This window comes from Physcomitrium patens, chromosome 7, assembly GCF_059467195.1.
Source record: "Physcomitrium patens ecotype Gransden chromosome 7, ASM5946719v1, whole genome shotgun sequence".
In the NCBI taxonomy this organism is placed as follows: domain Eukaryota; kingdom Viridiplantae; phylum Streptophyta; class Bryopsida; order Funariales; family Funariaceae; genus Physcomitrium; species Physcomitrium patens.
This window is the reverse complement of record NC_143416.1, coordinates 11,556,688-11,576,399: the sequence shown is the minus strand read 5'-3', so window position 1 is coordinate 11,576,399 and position 19,712 is coordinate 11,556,688. Positions and strand designations below refer to the sequence as shown.

At 36.0% G+C, this 19,712-nt stretch overlaps 1 protein-coding gene across 1 annotated transcript; it reads left to right on the top strand.

Annotated features, from left to right (window-relative positions):
• The first annotated feature begins 8,201 nt into the window (after positions 1-8,201).
• LOC112284562 (dynamin-related protein 4C) lies at positions 8,202-19,078 on the top strand. The gene is made up of 4 exons (XM_024524453.3): positions 8,202-8,279; positions 8,473-8,777; positions 14,091-14,493; positions 14,618-19,078. Exons 1-4 carry the CDS (start codon positions 8,202-8,204, stop codon positions 16,901-16,903), a joined length of 3,072 nt encoding a protein of 1,023 aa, XP_024380221.2. The 3' UTR covers positions 16,904-19,078.
• Positions 19,079-19,712: the final 634 nt, after the last annotated feature.

Sequence of the window (19,712 nt, the reverse complement as noted above, 5' to 3'; positions counted from 1 at the left end):
ATATGTCTTGTAAAGTCAACATATGTTGGAGATTCTATAGAACATCACTACATAGCTCCCAGTTAGATAGTATATATAGAAAGAAAAATAAAGCCTTTTTTTATTCTTGTCAATACCTTTTTAGTCGTTAGTCTTATTTCAAGACTTTCTAATCTTCTTGTCTTTGGCAATAGCCATTCTAGTTTAATACTATATCATCTTTGAGTGATATTTTAGTCTTTTTGAATGACACCAAAGTATATAGATCTTTTAATTCTTTGATATTCATATTTTTGATACTTGTATAGATAAAAAAGAAATTGTAGAATAGGTAGTTATTTTCAGAATGTAGATACCTAGTGTATAGTGTAAACAGGGATAAATAACTGTTGAAAAGGTGGTTCAGCAGGTAGAATGGATGAATAGTCAGGAAAAGTAGTTATCATCTATAGTATAGGAGTTGGTATCTCGGGGTAGTATAAGGAGGATGGGAGAGGGGAAGAAAATGCCAGACTGTGATAGTATTGAGCCGAAGATAAGCTTGGTGCTAACTCTTCTTCTTAGTTTTCTTGTTTCTTTTGTAGTAGTGTTGATTCTAGTGAAGAGGATCAATTTAATGAATCAATGTTTGATTTACGAAGTTATTTATGGATCACTGTTTATTAGTTGTTGTGAAAGATTGATGATGTATGGAAATTTCCAGTCACTATTTATCGCAAGGTTGTAAGTTCAGTGGAGAGGAATTGTAATTGAAGGAATTGTTTTGATCAGATTCTGTGGATTGAAAGTTATTCGTTCCAAGGTTTGGATTATGCTTGTGTGTTCATGAATTACACAAGGTACTAAAATCGATGTCGTGGTTGTTATCGTATTGATATGAAAGAGTGGACAATAGGAGAAAAAGTTAAGTGTTCTTCAATATGGTAAGCATTCAGCAGTAGCGGTTAATTGTGTGACCCTAATAATTGGAGCTCATATACATGGTCTTTCTCTATGTTTGAATTCTCCTATATGAGTTTATTCTAGGAGGTTTCTTCCGAAATAAGTAAAATGACAACCACATTTTGGCGCCACTGTCGGGGATTGACAACATTATTGAGTGTTAGGAATTAACTGTCAAAGCAGTAAAGGAGATTAGGAAGCAAACTCAGTAGAAATAATGAAAGAGTATGGTTATTAAGAATGAGAATTTAACAGCAAAGAGAATAAAGCAATCAAAAAAAAGAACAGAGCAATTGCAAGCAAGAAATTTATTGCGTAACAAGCGAGATCGCAAATTGAAAAAGAAGCATCAACAAAGTTGGATTAAGCCGTGGTTGCATGCATGTCCATATATTCGATCATACCCAGAAGACGATCGACCTCTAATATTTCAGAAGTACATACCGTTAAAGAAATTACCAAGAGTACTCGTGGAGAGCACTACTAATAGTCAAGCATACTTCTCAAAGCCATTAACGGAAGGCGAGGAAGGCACAGAGGAATTAGGTACCCCATTGGATATTTTTCTAATTAAAAATACATCCGATTCTAACAAGACTGGTTTTGAAGATCGGCATAAATCACTTGCCAATAAAGACTAATTCAGAGTATATCAAAACCTATCATTTTCACCTCATATTCAACTAGTAAAATTATTTGGAAATAATAATAGTCAATCGGGAAGGCCTAGAAGTCCGAAAAAGACTTTTGCGGGAAACAATTTTTATTTTAATAAGGAATTGAGTGGAACACTGACATCTTTAATGATGTCCGGAGGACTAACAGTTTCAATTGCAATACAAATGGATGCAGTAGGCGATCGAATGACTAGCGTCATGCCATTACCTACTTTTCAGAGTTTGCTAGGTGCGGATCCGGATCAACATTTGTCTCAATTCTTGATGGCATGTGTAGCCAATAATGGAAGAATAGAAGACATTTGGCTGAGATGGCTGCCAGCGACATTAAAAGACACAAGATTTGAGTGGTATAACCGCCAATCTATGAGACAATTTATCAATTGGGAGGCATTGAAAAATATATTTTTAGCCCATTTTCGACCAATTGGTTTTGAAGAACATCTTAGAGAAAAATTAATGAATAGCAGAATGGTACAATGGGAAGCGGTATAGTCATATTATGATTGCGGAGCAAATATACTTCGAAAATGGCCAAATAACCAAATGTCGGAATCGTTTGTGTTGTCCATATTGGTTAATGGACTACACACATCAGAATTAAAGATGTTTGTAAAGGAGGCTCAATCAGCCACCATTGCATCATCTCTTGAGCGAACAAAAGTATGAAGGAATGTCACTATGACCAGAACTTAACAGTTGGAGCCACGATGATTCCATCTCAAGGAGATTATCAAATGACAAATTGGAATGACGCATCGGAAAGTTATCTGAGAAAGAATGATTATGGTACCATTCCACAGGGAATAGTGGATGCCGTTCCATTGCAAGCTATACCACCATCATCATCACACATGTATGCGCTTTATTCCACGTATCAAAAACCAATACCTACAAAGAAATTGCCAAATGCATTAGTATCAAGAGATTCCAATGAGTCATTTTTGTTAACATTGACAAAAAAAATGGATGAATTGGCTGTGAATCTGGCCAAGGATAAAGAAAAAAGACATAAACCAACTAATATGCGTCCCAATGTCTAGTGCAGCAATTGTAAGGGGCAAAGTCATTTAGTAACAAAATGTCCTTCACCACCCCAAATGACTATACTATGTACCTTTTGTGGGGGCAAGCATATTACTATCAACTGTTGGAATTTACAGAAGCAACAACAATTCAGTAACCAGATAATGAGTCAACCAACTTCGTGGGATGTCAATTAAGTACAAACAAATAATAGGTTTGGTTGGAATGGAAATCGAGCAAATAAATAAAACAAGAATTATTCTAATTTTTTAAACTCTGAATTTTACCAAGAAGGTGTATCCAATACTCACAAATTGGCGATGAATCAACCAGGATACCATCAATATCCACCCATGATGAAGCTAATTCCAGAGTCTACAGTAACAATGGATCAACCAGGATCCTTTATTCATCCGACATGGAACAGACCTAGTCATTATATACCAGTAGAGACACCCATTATCCCTGAAGGAATTGACAGGAGACCACTTCGTTGCTATCATTGTAGACAAATCGGACATTATGTGAGTGAATGTCCTAATTCAATAGCCAGTGATGACTATGCTCCAATATGTGGAAATTGTAAGCAGTCTGGTCACACTTATCAACAGTGTAATGCACCCTTTAATTATAATAATTGGGACCAGCAAATACAAACAAGCCAATTGACAAAGGACAAAGGCCCTGTTCAATGAGACTCACCAATACATCGTATCGAGGTAGTGAACGTAGTGCTTATCGAGAGGCCAATAAAAAGACAAGAATCCAATTCAGGACCTGGATGAACCAATTGCAAAAGAGCAAGTAGTGCCGTCAACGAAGCTAAACAAACCAATATCAATATTGGGACGTATCCCAATATTGAGACTTCAATAGACTGAAGAACCTAATTTGGTTCCACGTGCCAATTTGCCGGGACCATCAAGATCGATCCCAACCAACCAAGTACCAATACATATACATCCCAATAAAAGACCTTACGCATTAAAGGAACCTTTAGTGGTAGAAAAGTTGGCAAAGTTATCAACGATAATCTCAATCGCCAAGAAGGAATTGCTACCGAATGGAATAAAATCGAAACCAATGAAACGCAAAAGAGCATTGTGAATTACTCTCAATATGGAATCCTACGATATTCTGAAGGATTTGGATGTTATTCAACCTTCAATTACAATGAAGCAACTTTTGGCTGTAGCATCGGAATATTGATCTACATTGAATTCAGCGTTAATACGATAAAGATTCTGTACTAAAGAAATTCATGAAGTTGGCTTAAACCCAAATCCGAGAGTACCAACAATCGATGTATCAATCGATGGCGTTTTAATTCCAAGGGTACAAGTCAATGGTGGCTCCAATGTGAATTTAATGAACGCAGATACAATGGAGGACTTTGATCTAAAGCAATTACTACCTACGACATTGGTCTTGCAAATGGCAGATCATAGTCGAATAAAACTAGTGAGAATTTTACGCAATGTTACCACTATAATCACGGGATTGACATACAAAATCGATTATATTGTATTTCGATTATAGAGTTCTATGTTATCGTATCCCATTTTATTGGGCAGACCTTGGCTTTATCAAGCCAAAGCTAAAAACGATTGGAGCCGAGGCACATTGACAATTGGAAAAGGCCATGACCAGATTGTTTTACAGATGTATCCGGTACAATATCATAGAGAATCTCAATTGCTAGAATCAGAATTTATATCGGACAACGAGAGTCAATCGATTGAAGAAGATGACGATGCTATAGGTTCACCGCAATTTGAGGTAGGACAAAACACTTTAGCAGCAAAGGCAGGAGTCTACCAATGTGGAAGTCCCAACGAATATTTACTGCATCAGGAAGATGCGACTAACTCGGATCATGCTATTGTCGAATGGATGAACAATCTCGCAGTTAATAGAGTCAGCACATTGGAATCAGATTTGGGTGGTTTTCATATGTCGAATAATACAAGATATTCAGATCAGGAGAAGATAATTAAATCAGAGGTTGTTGAAGACCCTGTATGTCAATCTATTAACTTGCACACCAACAAAACGCCACAGCTAATTAAAATATATGCCAGTATTATCAGTACAGAATTGGATGCTTGAAAATAGTTTTTTGTCTATCACAAATCTGCCTTTGCGTGGTCATATGCAAATTTGAAAGGCATTCTAGCAAACGTGTGTGAGCACCAGATTATTCTGGAGGAGGATGTTATGCCAGTTTGTCAAAGACAACACCGGCTTAATCCAAAATATTTTCTTTTAGTGAAAGAGGAATTGGATAAACTTCTTGACATGGATTTTTTTTATCTTGTTTCGCATAGTGCATGGGTGTCACCAATCGTGATGGTACCGAAGAAGAATGGAAAAATCAAGATATGTCAAGATTTTTAAAAGTTAAATGCAGCTACTAAGAAGGACTATTTTTTGTTACCATTTACAGACAGTATTTTGGACGCAGTGGCCAAACATGAATATTACTCATTTTTGGACGGATTTTCGAGGTATAATCAAATTAAAATTGTTGAAGAAGACTAGTTGAAGACTACGTTTATCACAAATTGAGGTACATTTGCCTATAAAGTAATGCCATTTGGGTTATGTAATGCCCCAGCTACTTTTCAACGGATAATGATACAAGCATTTCAAGATTACCTACGTTTATCAATGGAGATATTTCTGGACGATTTTTGCACCTTTAGCACAACGACTGAACATCTAGCATTCTTGGATAACTATTTGAATCAATGCAACAAGTATGGAATATTTCTAAATTTGGAGAAGTGTCAATTTGGCATACCATTGGAAAAGCTCTTGGAATACATTGTCTTTGTTGAAGGTATCGCTATGGACCTCGATAAAGTTACTCGTATATTGGATTTATGAAAGCCAGATACAGTGTCGGGCGTGCGCGATTTCTTTGGCCATGTCAACTACTATAGGCATTTTAATGAATCCTTTGCGATTATCTGTCAACCGTTAATCCACTTGTTAAAGAAACCCCTTTCAGATGGATCTAGCCCAATATGGACTGAAGATTGTACTTTCGCATTTGACGAATTGAAATAAAAATTGGTATCTGCCCCAATTCTTGTAACACCTTGTTGAACAAAACCATTTCATGTCTATGTGGATGCGTCCAATGTTGCTATTGGATCCATTCTCAGTCAAAAGGATGTAAAAAGATTAGATCATTCCATATATTATGCGAGCCAATAATTCGTTGCTGCAGAACAAAATTATAATACTACCGAGCGAGAAGCCCTCGAAATGATTTACTTTGTACAAAAATTCCACTACTATCTACTTGGATACTCATTTGTGTTCCACGTTGATCCTGATGCGCTTAAGTACATGATAAATAAACCTCAATTGAGTGGACGAATTACTTGATGGATGTTACTTCTTCAGAAATTCAACTTTACGATTAACGTTCGAGCCAGCAAGAACCATGCCAATGCAGATCACTTGTCCCATTTATCTAATATACTGGATAATGAGCCAATAAACGATACTCTTTCAGATGCACAACTATTCGCAGTAGATATCATTACACCCGAATATGGTGAATTGATCCAATATCTAACGTTTCAGACTTTTTCCATTTCTTATAATGAAAAATTAAAGAAGAGTCTGATTTTAAAAAGTGTGCCATATACCATGGTTGGAGATGCCTTGTACAAACAAGGGTGGGATGGAATTTTACGTCGTTGCATCTTTCAAAGTGAAGTTCGTACTATTTTGAAAGGATGTCATTTGGACAGTTGTGGAGGACATTTTGCGGGTGATAGCACTGTACGTGAGGCTTTAATGGTTGGATATTGGTGGCCAAGAATGTTTTCGGATGCACACCAATATGTTCGTCGTTATGATCCTTGTCAACAAATTGGTCGCCCTATTGGAACTTTTGCAATGCCATTGGTACCAATTTTGGCACAGACACCATTCGAAAAATGGGGTATTGACTTTGAAGGACCCATTGCACCTGCCTCTCGAAATAGACATAAACGTTATATTTTAGTAGCTACGGATTATGTCACCAAATGGGCGGAGGCCATGGCAATGAAAACTGATAATGCCAATACCATAGCAACATTTTTATATGAGAACATTATCACTCGTTTTGGCTGTTCAAAAGAATTGGTTAGTGATTGCAGAACACATTTTATTAATGCAACAATTGAAGCATTAACAATAAAGTATGAGATCAAGCACCGTAAAACTACACCTTATCATCCACGAGCCAATGGACAGACCGAAAAGACCAACGGTAACTTATGTAAGATCTTAACAAAGACTATTTCAGGAGCGGGAACCAATTGGGACACTAAATTGTTTGCAGCTTTATGGGCGTACCATACTGCGTATAAAATAACTACCAATTATATCCCATTTCAATTGGTATACGATCAGGAGGTAATTCTACTAATTGAATTGGAAGTCCAAAGTTTACGAATTACGTTGGATGAACATCTGGAAGACAGAGAATCTCTTCAATATAGGTTAGTCCAATTGGAGAAATTAGATGAAGCTAGGGCTACAGCTCTCTTGATCATGGAAGCTATACAACGTCGCAGAAGGAGTTATTACGATAGTAATTTATGGCCGAAATATTTTATGTCCAATGATCTTATGCTACTTTATGATAATCGCTTTAACAACTTTCTTGGTAAATTTCAAGTGCAGTGGCATGGGCCATATTGGGTGGTGGAAGGTTTCCCTAATGATTCCATTCAATTGGAAGATTTTCTGGGAACCCACTTTACAACACGCATTAATGGGAACCGGTTACGTCTGTATTATATGTAAACTCAAGACAGGTTTACTTAGTGGAGGGAGGGACTCTCCGTAATAATGATTACCGACATGATTGGAAAGGTTGTGATAGTTAGGAAATGATTGATGGTAAGTTTTGGGTACTGAAACTGACTAGTAAGGAAATTAGACATTCTTGATTAGACGTGAGATTAAGGTGCACTGGATTAGATGTTCTTGATTTGAACCCCGAGTAAGTAGTTAGGAGTGAGGCATTCATAGAAGGTTTCATTGTTATAAATTTCAGACATTGTGCTTTGAATTGTAAGCTTTATGACAATAATCAGCAATAGTCTTAGTGCGAGGAAGTATTGAGAGTTTGATTTTCACAATGTCAATGGAAAGAGCGAAGAGAGCACCAAAATGATCGAAAAGTCACCAAAATGTGAGGTCTAGGTGCGATCTAAGATCGCCGTCTCTTATAGTTATCACCAATATGGAACCGATAAAGTTAGATATCTGTTGGTCATTGAAAAGGCAAAAAGATTTTAGAAATGCACAATTATTTACGTTTTTGTGAGGATCGGATAAACTACCACCAATTGATATAGAACGAGTGGCAGAATATATAAAAAATTATGATCCAGAGGATGGTTCGAGTGTGGTATGAGGAGTCTTGATTGGGATAGATGAGAATATCTTACACAAGGTCTTGCATTTATCAACCGGAGAGCTTGAGGTGGGAGGAGACGCGTCAAATGATTTCAGGCCAAGAAGCTACTTCAAAAGAGAAATGTTGTTTCTTGAGCAAAATCAAGGATGGAAGATACATTAGGCACTTATGCTCGAACTTATGGAATAGATACGGCTCGTTTAGAAGCCGTTAGCATTGAATCGGTATACCACCTACATGGCAAAGCGATTACTATTTTCTACGATAGGAACACTGGAAGACATGGTATTCAATTAGGCAGCTTATGTGGCCACAAGGATACATACAAAAATGGGAGCTTAATGGAAGACGGAGAAGTTTGCTTCACTATTATGTTCCTATTATGTAAACTTAGTGATTGAGTGTATATTGAAACAGGAATCTCAACCAACAGTTCCAAGTTTGCAAATGAGAATAGTTAGTCCAGGGGTAATGGTGTATGAAGTGGGAGAATCTAGCAGAGTGGCAGAACAGGAAGCAAGACCAATATCTACACCAGAGCGAGTTCCAATTCAGTCGACAATAGAGATGACGATACCAATATTAGTTGCAAGGGAAAGCTATCAATTAGGATTTCAATGGAGTATAACGGAAGGGTGGAATCTTAAGGAAGTTATATTGGATCAAATTTCCCAGCTGCAACTTACGATGAGTAAACTCGAAGATGAGGGTAGCTTAAAAAGGTAAGTGGAAGTGAGCAAGAAAATAATATTAGAAAAAAATTGTAAAATCAGGGAACAGAAACAAGTCATCAAGGTAGAATCAGAATTCAAGATACAAGTGAAGCATGAATTGGATGAGAAAGTGGAAAACTGGTCAAAAGAGAAACAAAGGATTGAACATATCTTGGAAAATCAAAGGCAAGAATTATTACAAATTTGCATATCATATAGATTGGAACAGGAGAAGATGAATGCTCAGTTGAAGATGGAACGAGAGAAGAAGGAGGCATTGGAGCTTGAAAAGAAACAATTGGGTGACCAATATCAAAACGAAATAGATGAGCTATAGGCAGAAATTGTTATTTTGAAAGAAACAATAACGAAATTGGAGACTGATTTGGTTAGTATTGGTCAATCACAGACATTTGCCTCAACGGGAGTAAGAAGTAGAAAATTGGAGGAGAAATTACAACAGCAGTAGCAACAATTGAAAGCTAAAGATGCTAGAATCCTCCAATTCGAAGCTCACGTTCGAGAATTGGAAGCATATAATGAAGATTTAACAACTCAATTAAGGACAAAGATTCAGGACGATTTAGATGAAGAAGATATAGTGTTGGAACAAGACCAAATGGAGCAAGTGCCAGAAATCAAAGAGATTGAACAATCCAATTAAAAAAAAAAAAAAAAAAATATTGATTTTTGTTTATCAATACTGTGTTTGCGGAGACGCTGCACAGTTAGGAGTGGGGCTATGTAGAATAAGTAGTTATTTTCAGAATGTAGATACCTAATGTATAGTGTAAACAGGGATAGATAACTGCTAAAAAGGTGGTTCAACAGGTAGAATGGATGAATAGTCAGGAAAAGTAGTTATCATCTGTAGTATAGGAGTTGATATCTCGGGGTAGTATAAGAAGGATGGAAGAGGGGAAGAAAATGCCAGACTATGATAGTACTGAGCCGAGGATAAGCTTGGTGCTATCTCTTCTTCTTAGTTTTCTTATTTTTTTTGTGTTAGTGTTGATTCTAGTGAAGAAGATCGATTTAATGAATCAATGTTTGATTTACAAAGTTATTTATGGATCACTGTTTATCAGTTGTTGTAAAAGATTGATGATGTATGGAAGTTTCCAGTCACTGTTTATCGCAAGGTTGTAAGTTCAGTGGAGAGGAATTGTAATTGAAGGAATTGTTTTGATCAGATTCTGTGGATTGGATGTTGTTCATTTTAGGGTTTGAGTTATACTTGTGTGTTCGTGAATTACACAGGGTACTGAAATCGATGTCGTGGTTGTTATCATATTGATATGAGAGAGTGGACAATAGGATGAAAAGTTAAGTGTTCTTCGGTATGGTAAGTATTCAGCAATAGCAGTTATTTGTGTGATCCTAAAAATTGGAGCTCATATACATGGTCTTTCTTTGAGTTCGAATTCTCCTATACGGATTTATTCTAGGAGGTTTCTTCCGGAATAAGTAAAAGAACAATGACAGAAATGAATAGAATTCAAGATGTATCTTCATTAATTTTGATAAGTATAATTAATAAGCAATTAGATTGATTTGTTTACAAATAAGAAAAGGTCTAAGTCTATGATAATCTAATCTATCACAAAGACAAATAGTCTTGATATTATGACGAAGTAACCATATTTTATAATCTATATTGAATTGAGGTTGTTCCTTGTGATAGGCATCTATGTTGTCATGTTGTAACATGACTATGTAGTAAAAATATAAATGAAAAGGATTTTATTAATATTTAATTATCTTAGATGTTAGAAATAGTGACCAATTCTAGTGCCAATATTCAGGGGCCATTTAATGTCACGCCATTGCAAGCTATATCAACGTACTTGACATCAACAATATGCTCCACTAGCATTATCGAATCAATTATCCTCCATACCAATGGGATAACCAGGATCATTTTTTATTCCTACATGGAACAAGTTTAGTAGGTATATATCAGTGGAGACACCCAATCTGCTTGATGGTGATGCAAGAAGACCACTTCATCATTTTTATTGCAGATAGATTGGTCATTATGCTAGTGAATGTCCCAATCCCAAAGCTAGTGACAATTACTCGCAAATGTGTAGGAATAGTAAACAGTTGGGACATACTTATCAGCAATATAATGCTCCGTTCAATTTCAATAATCGAGATTAATAGATCCAAAGCCAAGGAAAAATTAAAGAGATAAATTCAGGTCTTCAAGATTTTCTAGGAAATCGGATGGAATGTACCCAAGCCATTCTTATCAAAAGTCGGTAAAAGAAGAAAGAACTAATTCAATATTCGGATGAACCTGATGTGAAGGGCTAATTTGATCCAATTACAGGGACATCTAATTCAAGTCCTGTTACGGGCCTCTTACCCAGTATGAGACCTGACTTGGTTGGGCAATCCAATGAGGTCCCAAATATGGAGGCTTTGGTTCCATTTCAAGCTATTCCGTTCTTTATGCCATTTTGGAAGAAATATCTTTTTTGTGGAAAGATCCTCTTAGAGGCGAAAATTCTATGGAAGCACAATCTGCTGTTCCAATTCCGAGTCCAGGGCAGAAGAATAGGGGACCTCACGGAGTTAAAGGAAAAGAAAGAAAAAAGAAGAGGGCATTCAGAGATCGGAGATTTTTGAGGTTGGAGAGCTAGCTTCAAGCTTCTTTAAAAGGTGTAAGACTTAGTTTCATAGGATTTGGGAGGATTTTGCAATCGTTGCTCAAAGTCAATGTTTGTATTGGTGAATTGGGTTTTTTTTTGCAATAAAGTTAAGGGTAGTACTTTTGAGTGTTTTGTAAAAATTGAAGAAACATCTACAGTTGAAATTTTAAAGATATTTAGATGGTTGAGTATGCCAAGTGTTTGCAAAAATTTGTGTTAATCTAACGGTATGGATAGAGGATATTTGATCATTAGTGTAAAGAGGTATCACAAGTTGGCATATTGGGGTCGTTTAGGGTTTTTGTAATATTTCGAGATTTATTAGTTGGGATAAGGTAAATTTTGATGCGGTAAGTCGAGGACTTAAAGGCAGAGCTACATACAAAGTTTGAATGAGAATTAATGGTTAGAAAAGGAGAAATTGTAAGTTACAATTCATCATCAACTTTTAGGTGGCGGTCAAGGGATATCAGTGTGGGTTTATGGCATTTTCTTATAATCTATAAGTTGGATTGGATTGAACTTCTTGAGCATTTAAAAGACTTGTAAAGACAGTAGTGGTAGAAGTTTCACAACAATCAGACGGTCAGATTGTGAATTAAAGCTTGTCGAAGCTCGTTGTTTAGGATTACGGTTTTAAAATAAATAAATAAAAATAAATAAATAAATAAATAAATAAATAAATAAATAAATAAATAAATATAAAACTAATAAATAAAATAAATATAAAACTAATAAATAACAAAAAAAATTATACTTATAATATTTCGAAGTTATTAAAAATAGTATTTTTAAGTACTTTGTATTGAGAGTAAGTTTTTACATTGAAATCTGAAATAATTTGTATTTAGATGGTTGAAATCTACTAGACTATTTGGATACTTGCAAAACATTATTTTATCTTCTTTAGCAAGACACCTGGTACATTTTCAAGCTAGATAGCACGTAATACGATAACATTAATCTTTTGTTGTTCTTGAGCTTCTATTAACTCCACCTTTATTATTACAAATAACTCAAATAAATGATTTGTTAAATCTTTTGTTAAAGGATTGTCACGGACATATACATGTAAGCCAATAATTACATCTATAAATTGATAGAAGTAAATAAAAGTAGGTAAAATTAAGTTAATTCTATAGTATTTGCTATACAAGCTTCCTAGAAGCTTCATAGAGGTTGCTTTGACTTTAAAGGTGTCTTTAATTGACTTTTTGGATTAGAAACGTGATCAACAAGTTGGCCATGTGCCACACATGTTGTTAGCTTGAAGACCAAACTAACTATTGGCTTACACATAGAAAAACTTGCCTTGTAAATCAAGGCATGTGTCTTACAAAGTCAACACATACTAGAGGTCTTATAGAATGTCGCCACGTAGCCCCTAAATAGATAGTATATATAGAGATAAGAGTGAAGTATCATGTTCTTGTCCTTAACAAGGATTATGAACTTGTCCTTAACAAGGATTTATCATGTACTTGTCCTTAACAAGGATTATGAACTTGTCCTTAACAAGGATTTATCATGTTCTTGTCCTTAACAAGGATTATGTTCTTGTCCTTAACAAGGATTTATCATGTTCTTGTCCTTAACAAGGATTATGAACTTTTGATAAGAGCTAAAAGTATCAAGTTATACATAATAATTATAATTAGATAAAAAATTATTTGTTGAATAGAAAAATATATCAAATTATTGTATAATTTGGTAGTCCATGATAGCAATAGATATTTTTAAAGAAAAGCATAGCTATTTTTTTACTTAAAATAGATTTTTTATATACTACAAAATATATCATTTTGATGAAATAATCTACAATCACAAATATAAAGATATATGAACTTGAACTTAAAAGATTTATAATAAAATCTAAATAGAAACAAAAGACCTTGGTTGTTGTGGTATAAGCAATAGTTAGAGAAGTCGATAAGATAGATGACAAGGAGTTTTTAACCTTGAACAAATATCACTTGATCAAAAGCTGCATTTTTTTTTTTTTTTTTTTTTTTTTTTTTTTTCTTTTGGTGCAAAATAAGAATATCTAAAAACTGTATCTGGTAAACCTTATTTTTTTTCAAATCAAAATGTGGCTTTAAAATCAAATCTTAATAATGACATGCTTCAATGAGTTTGGCAAAGATTCAATATACGTGTTGTCATGACATATTTAAGGTTCTTATAATTTGTATATATAGTGATTGAAATAAAAGCATCTTTTAGATAGTGATGCCATTTTTAAAAAGAATCTATAATTGTAAGTTCTTTATTGTGGATTTTATAATTGATCTCTACTACTATTTTTTTTTAAATAAAAAGCTACAAAATAAAATTTATCATTTTTTCTCATTTGTGATAATAATAAATTATTGTAACACAAATTTTATTATAAGATAAAGTTTAATATATTGATTTCCATAAAAAAAGCCTTAGAAAAGCTGATGCAATGGAAGATTGGTATAAAAATAAATTCTTTCTTTAAAGCATCAAATAAAGCTTTGGCTTCTTTACTCCACTTAAGTTTATTTTTATAATGTTAATCCCTTGCACAGTAGTATTTTACTAGCGCTGAACCTCCTTGTTCATCATCTACGACTCTCGCTCGAGACGTGTTCTCTCCGAGACGATAGCTGACTGGAAGGAAAGCTGCATCCGAGTTAAACAGATTAGTAGACGTTGGAGAATCGGCAGCGAGGGGCTTGTGCGAACAAATCTCCTGCAACGATAGTTCACTGACCGTCAGCGAGGTTGCGATTTCGAGGTTTTCCTTTGCAGAACCGCCTTGTGACATCAGGTTCACCTTCTTACCGAGGCTAGTACACAGATTGTCGCCCATTCTGATTCATCTCTGTGTGCATGTAGCACAGTACCAGTGGTTGGTCGACCCCAATGGTGGGGTATTTCTCCACTTTTATTTGCCCAGTGGACGATTTCTGGATGAGTACTGGCCACGGAAACCCAAGCAAGCAGATGATCCACTGATGATCAGAGGGGATAGAAACAACTATTGGTCTCAGCCATGTCTTACGTCTTCATGCAGGTCAACTTGTGTCCTCTCCCGGCTGGAGGTGCGGTGTCCGTCGCAGCTGTAGTCAACTAGATTAACTTGGATATTACTCCACCTCTGGTAGCCTTGGCACACAACTGGCTAAGAAAATGCAGAAAGTGGCCCTGTCTGCCCTGTGATGCCAGTTCCGTTTTGGAATTGCAAAGCCTGGCCGCAGACACGGCAGCTTACGTGAGCTGTGCACCTCACAATTGGATGGTCATTGTGTAGCCTTCGATGCAAGTTTTTTCAGGAGGTTTGCTGTGCTGTGCGCTGATTTTATCTTACCTCCACGATTTCGCAGTGTGATCGTATTGGAACGACGTTCTTTGTTCTTCACAACGTCAGACCGAGGTTCTCTTTTGTTAATCCGGTGGGCAATAATCCAGTTTCCTTCCAAGTCCGATTTATATAAAACATTGAACATGTCGAAACAGTCGGAATTAACGATGAATGACTCGATCAACAACATGTTGGTGGTCTCTAGCGTGAGCAACGTGAACCCGATCGAAAGTTACGATCCAGAGGCACTTCGTAATTCACTCCACTCGGAAATACGACCCATACTGGATGCGTTGGATAAACTCCGAACCCAAGGTGTCATGGAGGAGAACGTGAACATACCAACGATCGTGGTCGTCGGCGATCAAAGCAGCGGGAAGAGCAGCGTGCTCGAGTCACTCGCAGGCATCACGCTGCCTCGAGGGCAGGGGATTGCTACTAGGGTGCCTCTCATCCTTCGACTCCAGTCTTGCCTCTCAGAACAGGATTCCATAATTCTAATGGAGTATGAAAATGTCAAAGAAATGAGAATCAACTCAGAGGAAGACATCGAAGCAGCTATCAATGCCGCTACGGATGACCTTGCCGGCAGCAACAAAAACATCAGAAACACTCCGATTTCGCTGCACATCCGAAAGCCGTACGCACCCGACCTTACCATGGTGGATCTCCCCGGCATTACACGTGTACCCATTCATGGTCAGCCGGAGAATATTTACGAGCAGGTTCGTGACATGATAATGCGCTACATAAAACCCGAGGAGAGCATAATCCTGAACGTCCTCTCAGCTCAGGTTGATTTTTCCACCTGCGAGTCCATCCGGCTATCTCAGACTGTGGACAAAAAGGGCGTGCGCACGCTGGCGGTTGTCACGAAGGTAGATAAAGCGCCGGAGGGATTGTTCGAGAAAGTGACCTCGGATGCCGTCAACATTGGTCTCGGTTATGTTTGCGTGCGCAACCGCACACCTGACGATGACAGCATAGCTGTAGCAAGGTGTCGAGAGTCGGAGTTATTTAATGACCACCCGGACCTCAGAAACATAGACCGAAGCATGGTTGGCATTCCCACCCTTGCGCGAAGGCTCGTCAAGATACAATCGGACATGGTGAGGGGATGCTTACCTCGCATCTGCGATCAAATACACAAAGCGCTCCAGAAGCGGCGTCAGGAGTTGAGCAATGTTCCCAGGGGCATTATGAGCGTTAATGAGGCCGTCGCGGTCTTCTTACGACTGCAAAATGAAATGCTAAACATGCTCACTCAGGTCGTTCGGGACGGAGACTTCAGTCTGGTTCCCGACGATTGTACTCTTCATTACACAGCAAGATTGCACGAGGAATTCACGAAATTTGCTGAAGATCTGGGCAAATCTGGGCTACTGCTGTCCCAGCCATCCAAAACTGACGAGATTAGGCAGATGTTCTCGGAGCATCAGGGAGTGGCCCTTCCCGACTTCTTGCCTCACACGGTCTTGCACCAGTTGGTGAAGAAACAGATCGATAGCATCACCCAGACGTGCATATTCCTCGTGGACCGAGTGTTCAAATATGCCGCCGAAGTTGTGCTACATGTTCAAAGTCTTATATTTGAAGCCTACCCTCACTTGAGGGACAGGCACCACAAGCTTGCAATCCAAGTCCTGAATGAGACCAAAACGACAACTGTGGAGTTCGTCGAGAGAATGTTGGCCAAAGAGAGAACGGTCATCTTCACAACGAATGCCTCCTACTTGGACACTATCGCGGAGGTAAATTCTGCTGTGGAAACAGCTCGGCGCTCAGACGAAGATGATATAGAACTAGATTTTGGACTTATCCGTGAGAGGCTGATTCTTAACGAAGCAGTACCTGCGACAGGGTGGTACCGAGAGGCATGGGAAATGAAGGTCCGCGTTGCAGCGTATTCGAAAATTATGCACGAACGCCTCGCAGACGAGATACCCTTGGAAATCCGCTACGCACTGCAGTGGACGATAGTGAATCGCCTTCAGGAGCTAACGATGATGCAAGCGTTCTCGTCCCCGGAAGAGTTAGGGACTCTCATGCAGCAAGACTCGGAAATCATCGGCCGTCGCGTCCGGTTGCAGCAGCGCATCGATACTTTGGAGAAGAGTCTAATGCTTGTATCAGGAATGATTGCAGCTTGATTGATGCTGCAGGAATGATTTTGGAGGATCACAGAGTGTATCGTGCAGTGTCCCAGTCCAAACAGGGCTCAGGGCTTGGGAGAGAAGGAACGAATGTGGAGGAGTAATCTAGGACAACAGAATGACTGACTCTCGTTCATCCTCCCTTATAGTGTAGCCGAATACGATAAGAGTGTTTTTATGTCTAGCCTGAGTTTTGTATTCAATTTATAATTTTAATATAATACCATTGCACATATACATTACATGTAATTTATTCAACTACTATTGCATTATTAAATTTTAAGAAAAAGTATTCTGTTGGTTTTTTTTGTTTAAACAATTAATCAAATAGTTATTAGTGAATAATTATGTAGAGGTGATATGCATTATTTTACTCTATGAAGAATGGATTCTATTTAAGGAAACTATTAAATATCACTTTTGTATGTTATATATTATTATTTGATATTTTTTAACTGTTTAGAGCTTAAGAAATGTAATTTAATATTTTTTCATTTGGTGCTTAAAGCATTTGACAAAATTACGCTGTTGTTGTCATAGTTTTTTATTTATTTATTTATTTATATATTTATATATTTTTATGTATTGCTTGCACTCCTTGATGAGTGGATTTAAGGAAAATTTGTCTTCATTAGAGATCCATATTTATTGTTTAAATTCTAAAGTTTAAGCAAACATTAGAAATAATTGGTTGATGCCTCTAGAGAGTGGACTGTTTTGAAGTTTATGATAGTTGATACCTCTAGTTACACTTAATCTATTTAAGTTGAAGATCAAAGGCCATTGGCTGTCAAATGGAGATTTTAAGTTGAATGGAGACATTTTGAATTGCTTTTGGATGAAGATTTTTGCTTTGACAATATTACTAATATTAGTCTCAAAGACTCTATATGGACTTAAACTCATTGCTATATTCTATCTTTGGGCTATATTTGCTTGTAGTATCTTCTAGTTCTTGAGGGTGTATCAACATATTCATAAGAATGGAATCATGTTGTATTTATTGTAGCTTCAGCTTGTATAAACTTGTAGGTGTGAAGATTGTTTGATAGAAGAAAGTGGTAGTGTCAAATAAAAGTCAGCTTGAATCAGGTACTGAGGCTTGTGGTTTAAAATGCTAAAATCTATATTACTTCTAAATCAAAGGTGGTAATAGAGGTGGAGTTACTATTTATATATATCATTGAGATTTGCTTAGTGAGTTGAGGTTATTTTAGTAGTATAGTTGATTGTCAAGTTGTAGATAGTATCATAGATGTCAAGCAAATGAAAAAAGAGGCACTCATATATTTTGTGGTAACAAGAATGGCAGAAATGAGAGCATTGATGACTTGAACTAAGTCTTTTTAGCTTAGTATTGATGATTTTAGCATGGTAGTCGTTGTAGACCAATGTCTTCTAATAAAATAATATATTGGAAGGGACTTAATGTTAAGGGCATAAATCTCAAAAAAAAAAAGAAAATCTTAATATAATCTTATGTCACTAAAAAAGACTACAAAATTATTCTAAGATGGTAATTTTTTGAATTAAAATGGCTATTACCAAAGACAAGAAGATTAAAAAATCTTGAAATAAGATTAAAGATTAAAAAAAAATGACAAGAATGAAGAAGGCTTTACTTTTGCTTCTATATATATTCTCTAATTAAAAGCTCTATCGTAATATTTTATAGGATCTCCAATATGTGTTGACTTTGCTAGATACATTATTTAACTTGCAAAGTAAGTTATCTATATGTATGCTATATAGTTAATTTATTCCACAAGCTACTAACACATGTGTCACATGGGTGATTTGTTGATCAAATTTTTAACCTATCAATTAATTACAAATACATGTAAAGTCAAAGTAGCATCTATGAAGGTTCTAAGAAGCTTTTCTAAAAGATATTATGAAATTAAATTATTTTTATTTACTTTTATTTGATCATAAAGATAATTATTAAAATAAATATATATATTTGTGATATTACCTTTTCTTCTAAGGATGAATTCTACAAAGAGCAATCATCATACATTAAAAAAATCCAAGATGTGCCAAATTGTGTTTCCTACATATTTTGATCTTTGTTTTCTTTGAAGATAGTTGATAGCTCTTTTCAATTATTGATAATGTCTTATACTAGAGTAGAAAGACAATCTTATTTTTTGATTGCTTTTGAGGCCTTCATAATTCTTTTTAAATAAAATATTTGGAATATTATCACAAGTCATTTCTTCTTCTAATAAAATCATCAAACATTAAGAATCTCTTCCAAAGTCGTGATATCAAATATATTATATCTATCTATCTATTTAAAAAATAACATGTTATGTTTTAGGAACTTCATTTCAATTATGTCAACTTGAAGGTCTTATAGCACCTAAAGAAAAGTTTGATGTGTTTGTTTCCATGAAGAATTCCTTGAAAAAATTGACGTGATACACAATTGGTGCAAAAATAATTCTTTCTTCAAAGCATCAAAGAATACTTTGGCTCTTTTCCTCTACTCAAGATTTTCTTTACAAGTCAAATGTGTAAGTAGCACTAGAATTTAAAAAAAGTTTTTGATGAAGATTTGGTAGTAATTAACAAAGTCCAAAAAGTGTTGTATATTTCTTGTTGTTTTTGGAATCTACCAATTTATATAGTCTAGACATTCTTTGAATCCATCATTAGACTTTTGTTAAAAATGATGTATCATAAAAATCCAATTTGAGTAATATAAAATACACACTTTTTCATCTTATGATATAATCTTGCATCTTTAAGTTTTTGTAATACATATATGTCTTAGAACTATTATTGTATAGATCTTTACTTG

What these genes read in the sequence shown, in the direction of transcription:
- LOC112284562 (XM_024524453.3), top strand. Translation starts at nt 8,202, where the DNA reads ATGGAAGATACATTAGGCACTTATGCTCGAACTTATGGAATAGATACG. An exon ending in AAGCCGTTAGCATTGAATCG is followed by an intron (nt 8,280 to 8,472) that starts GTATACCACCTA and finishes ATATTGAAACAG; the next exon opens with GAATCTCAACCAACAGTTCC. An exon ending in GTGTCCTCTCCCGGCTGGAG is followed by an intron (nt 14,494 to 14,617) that starts GTGCGGTGTCCG and finishes CTGTGATGCCAG; the next exon opens with TTCCGTTTTGGAATTGCAAA.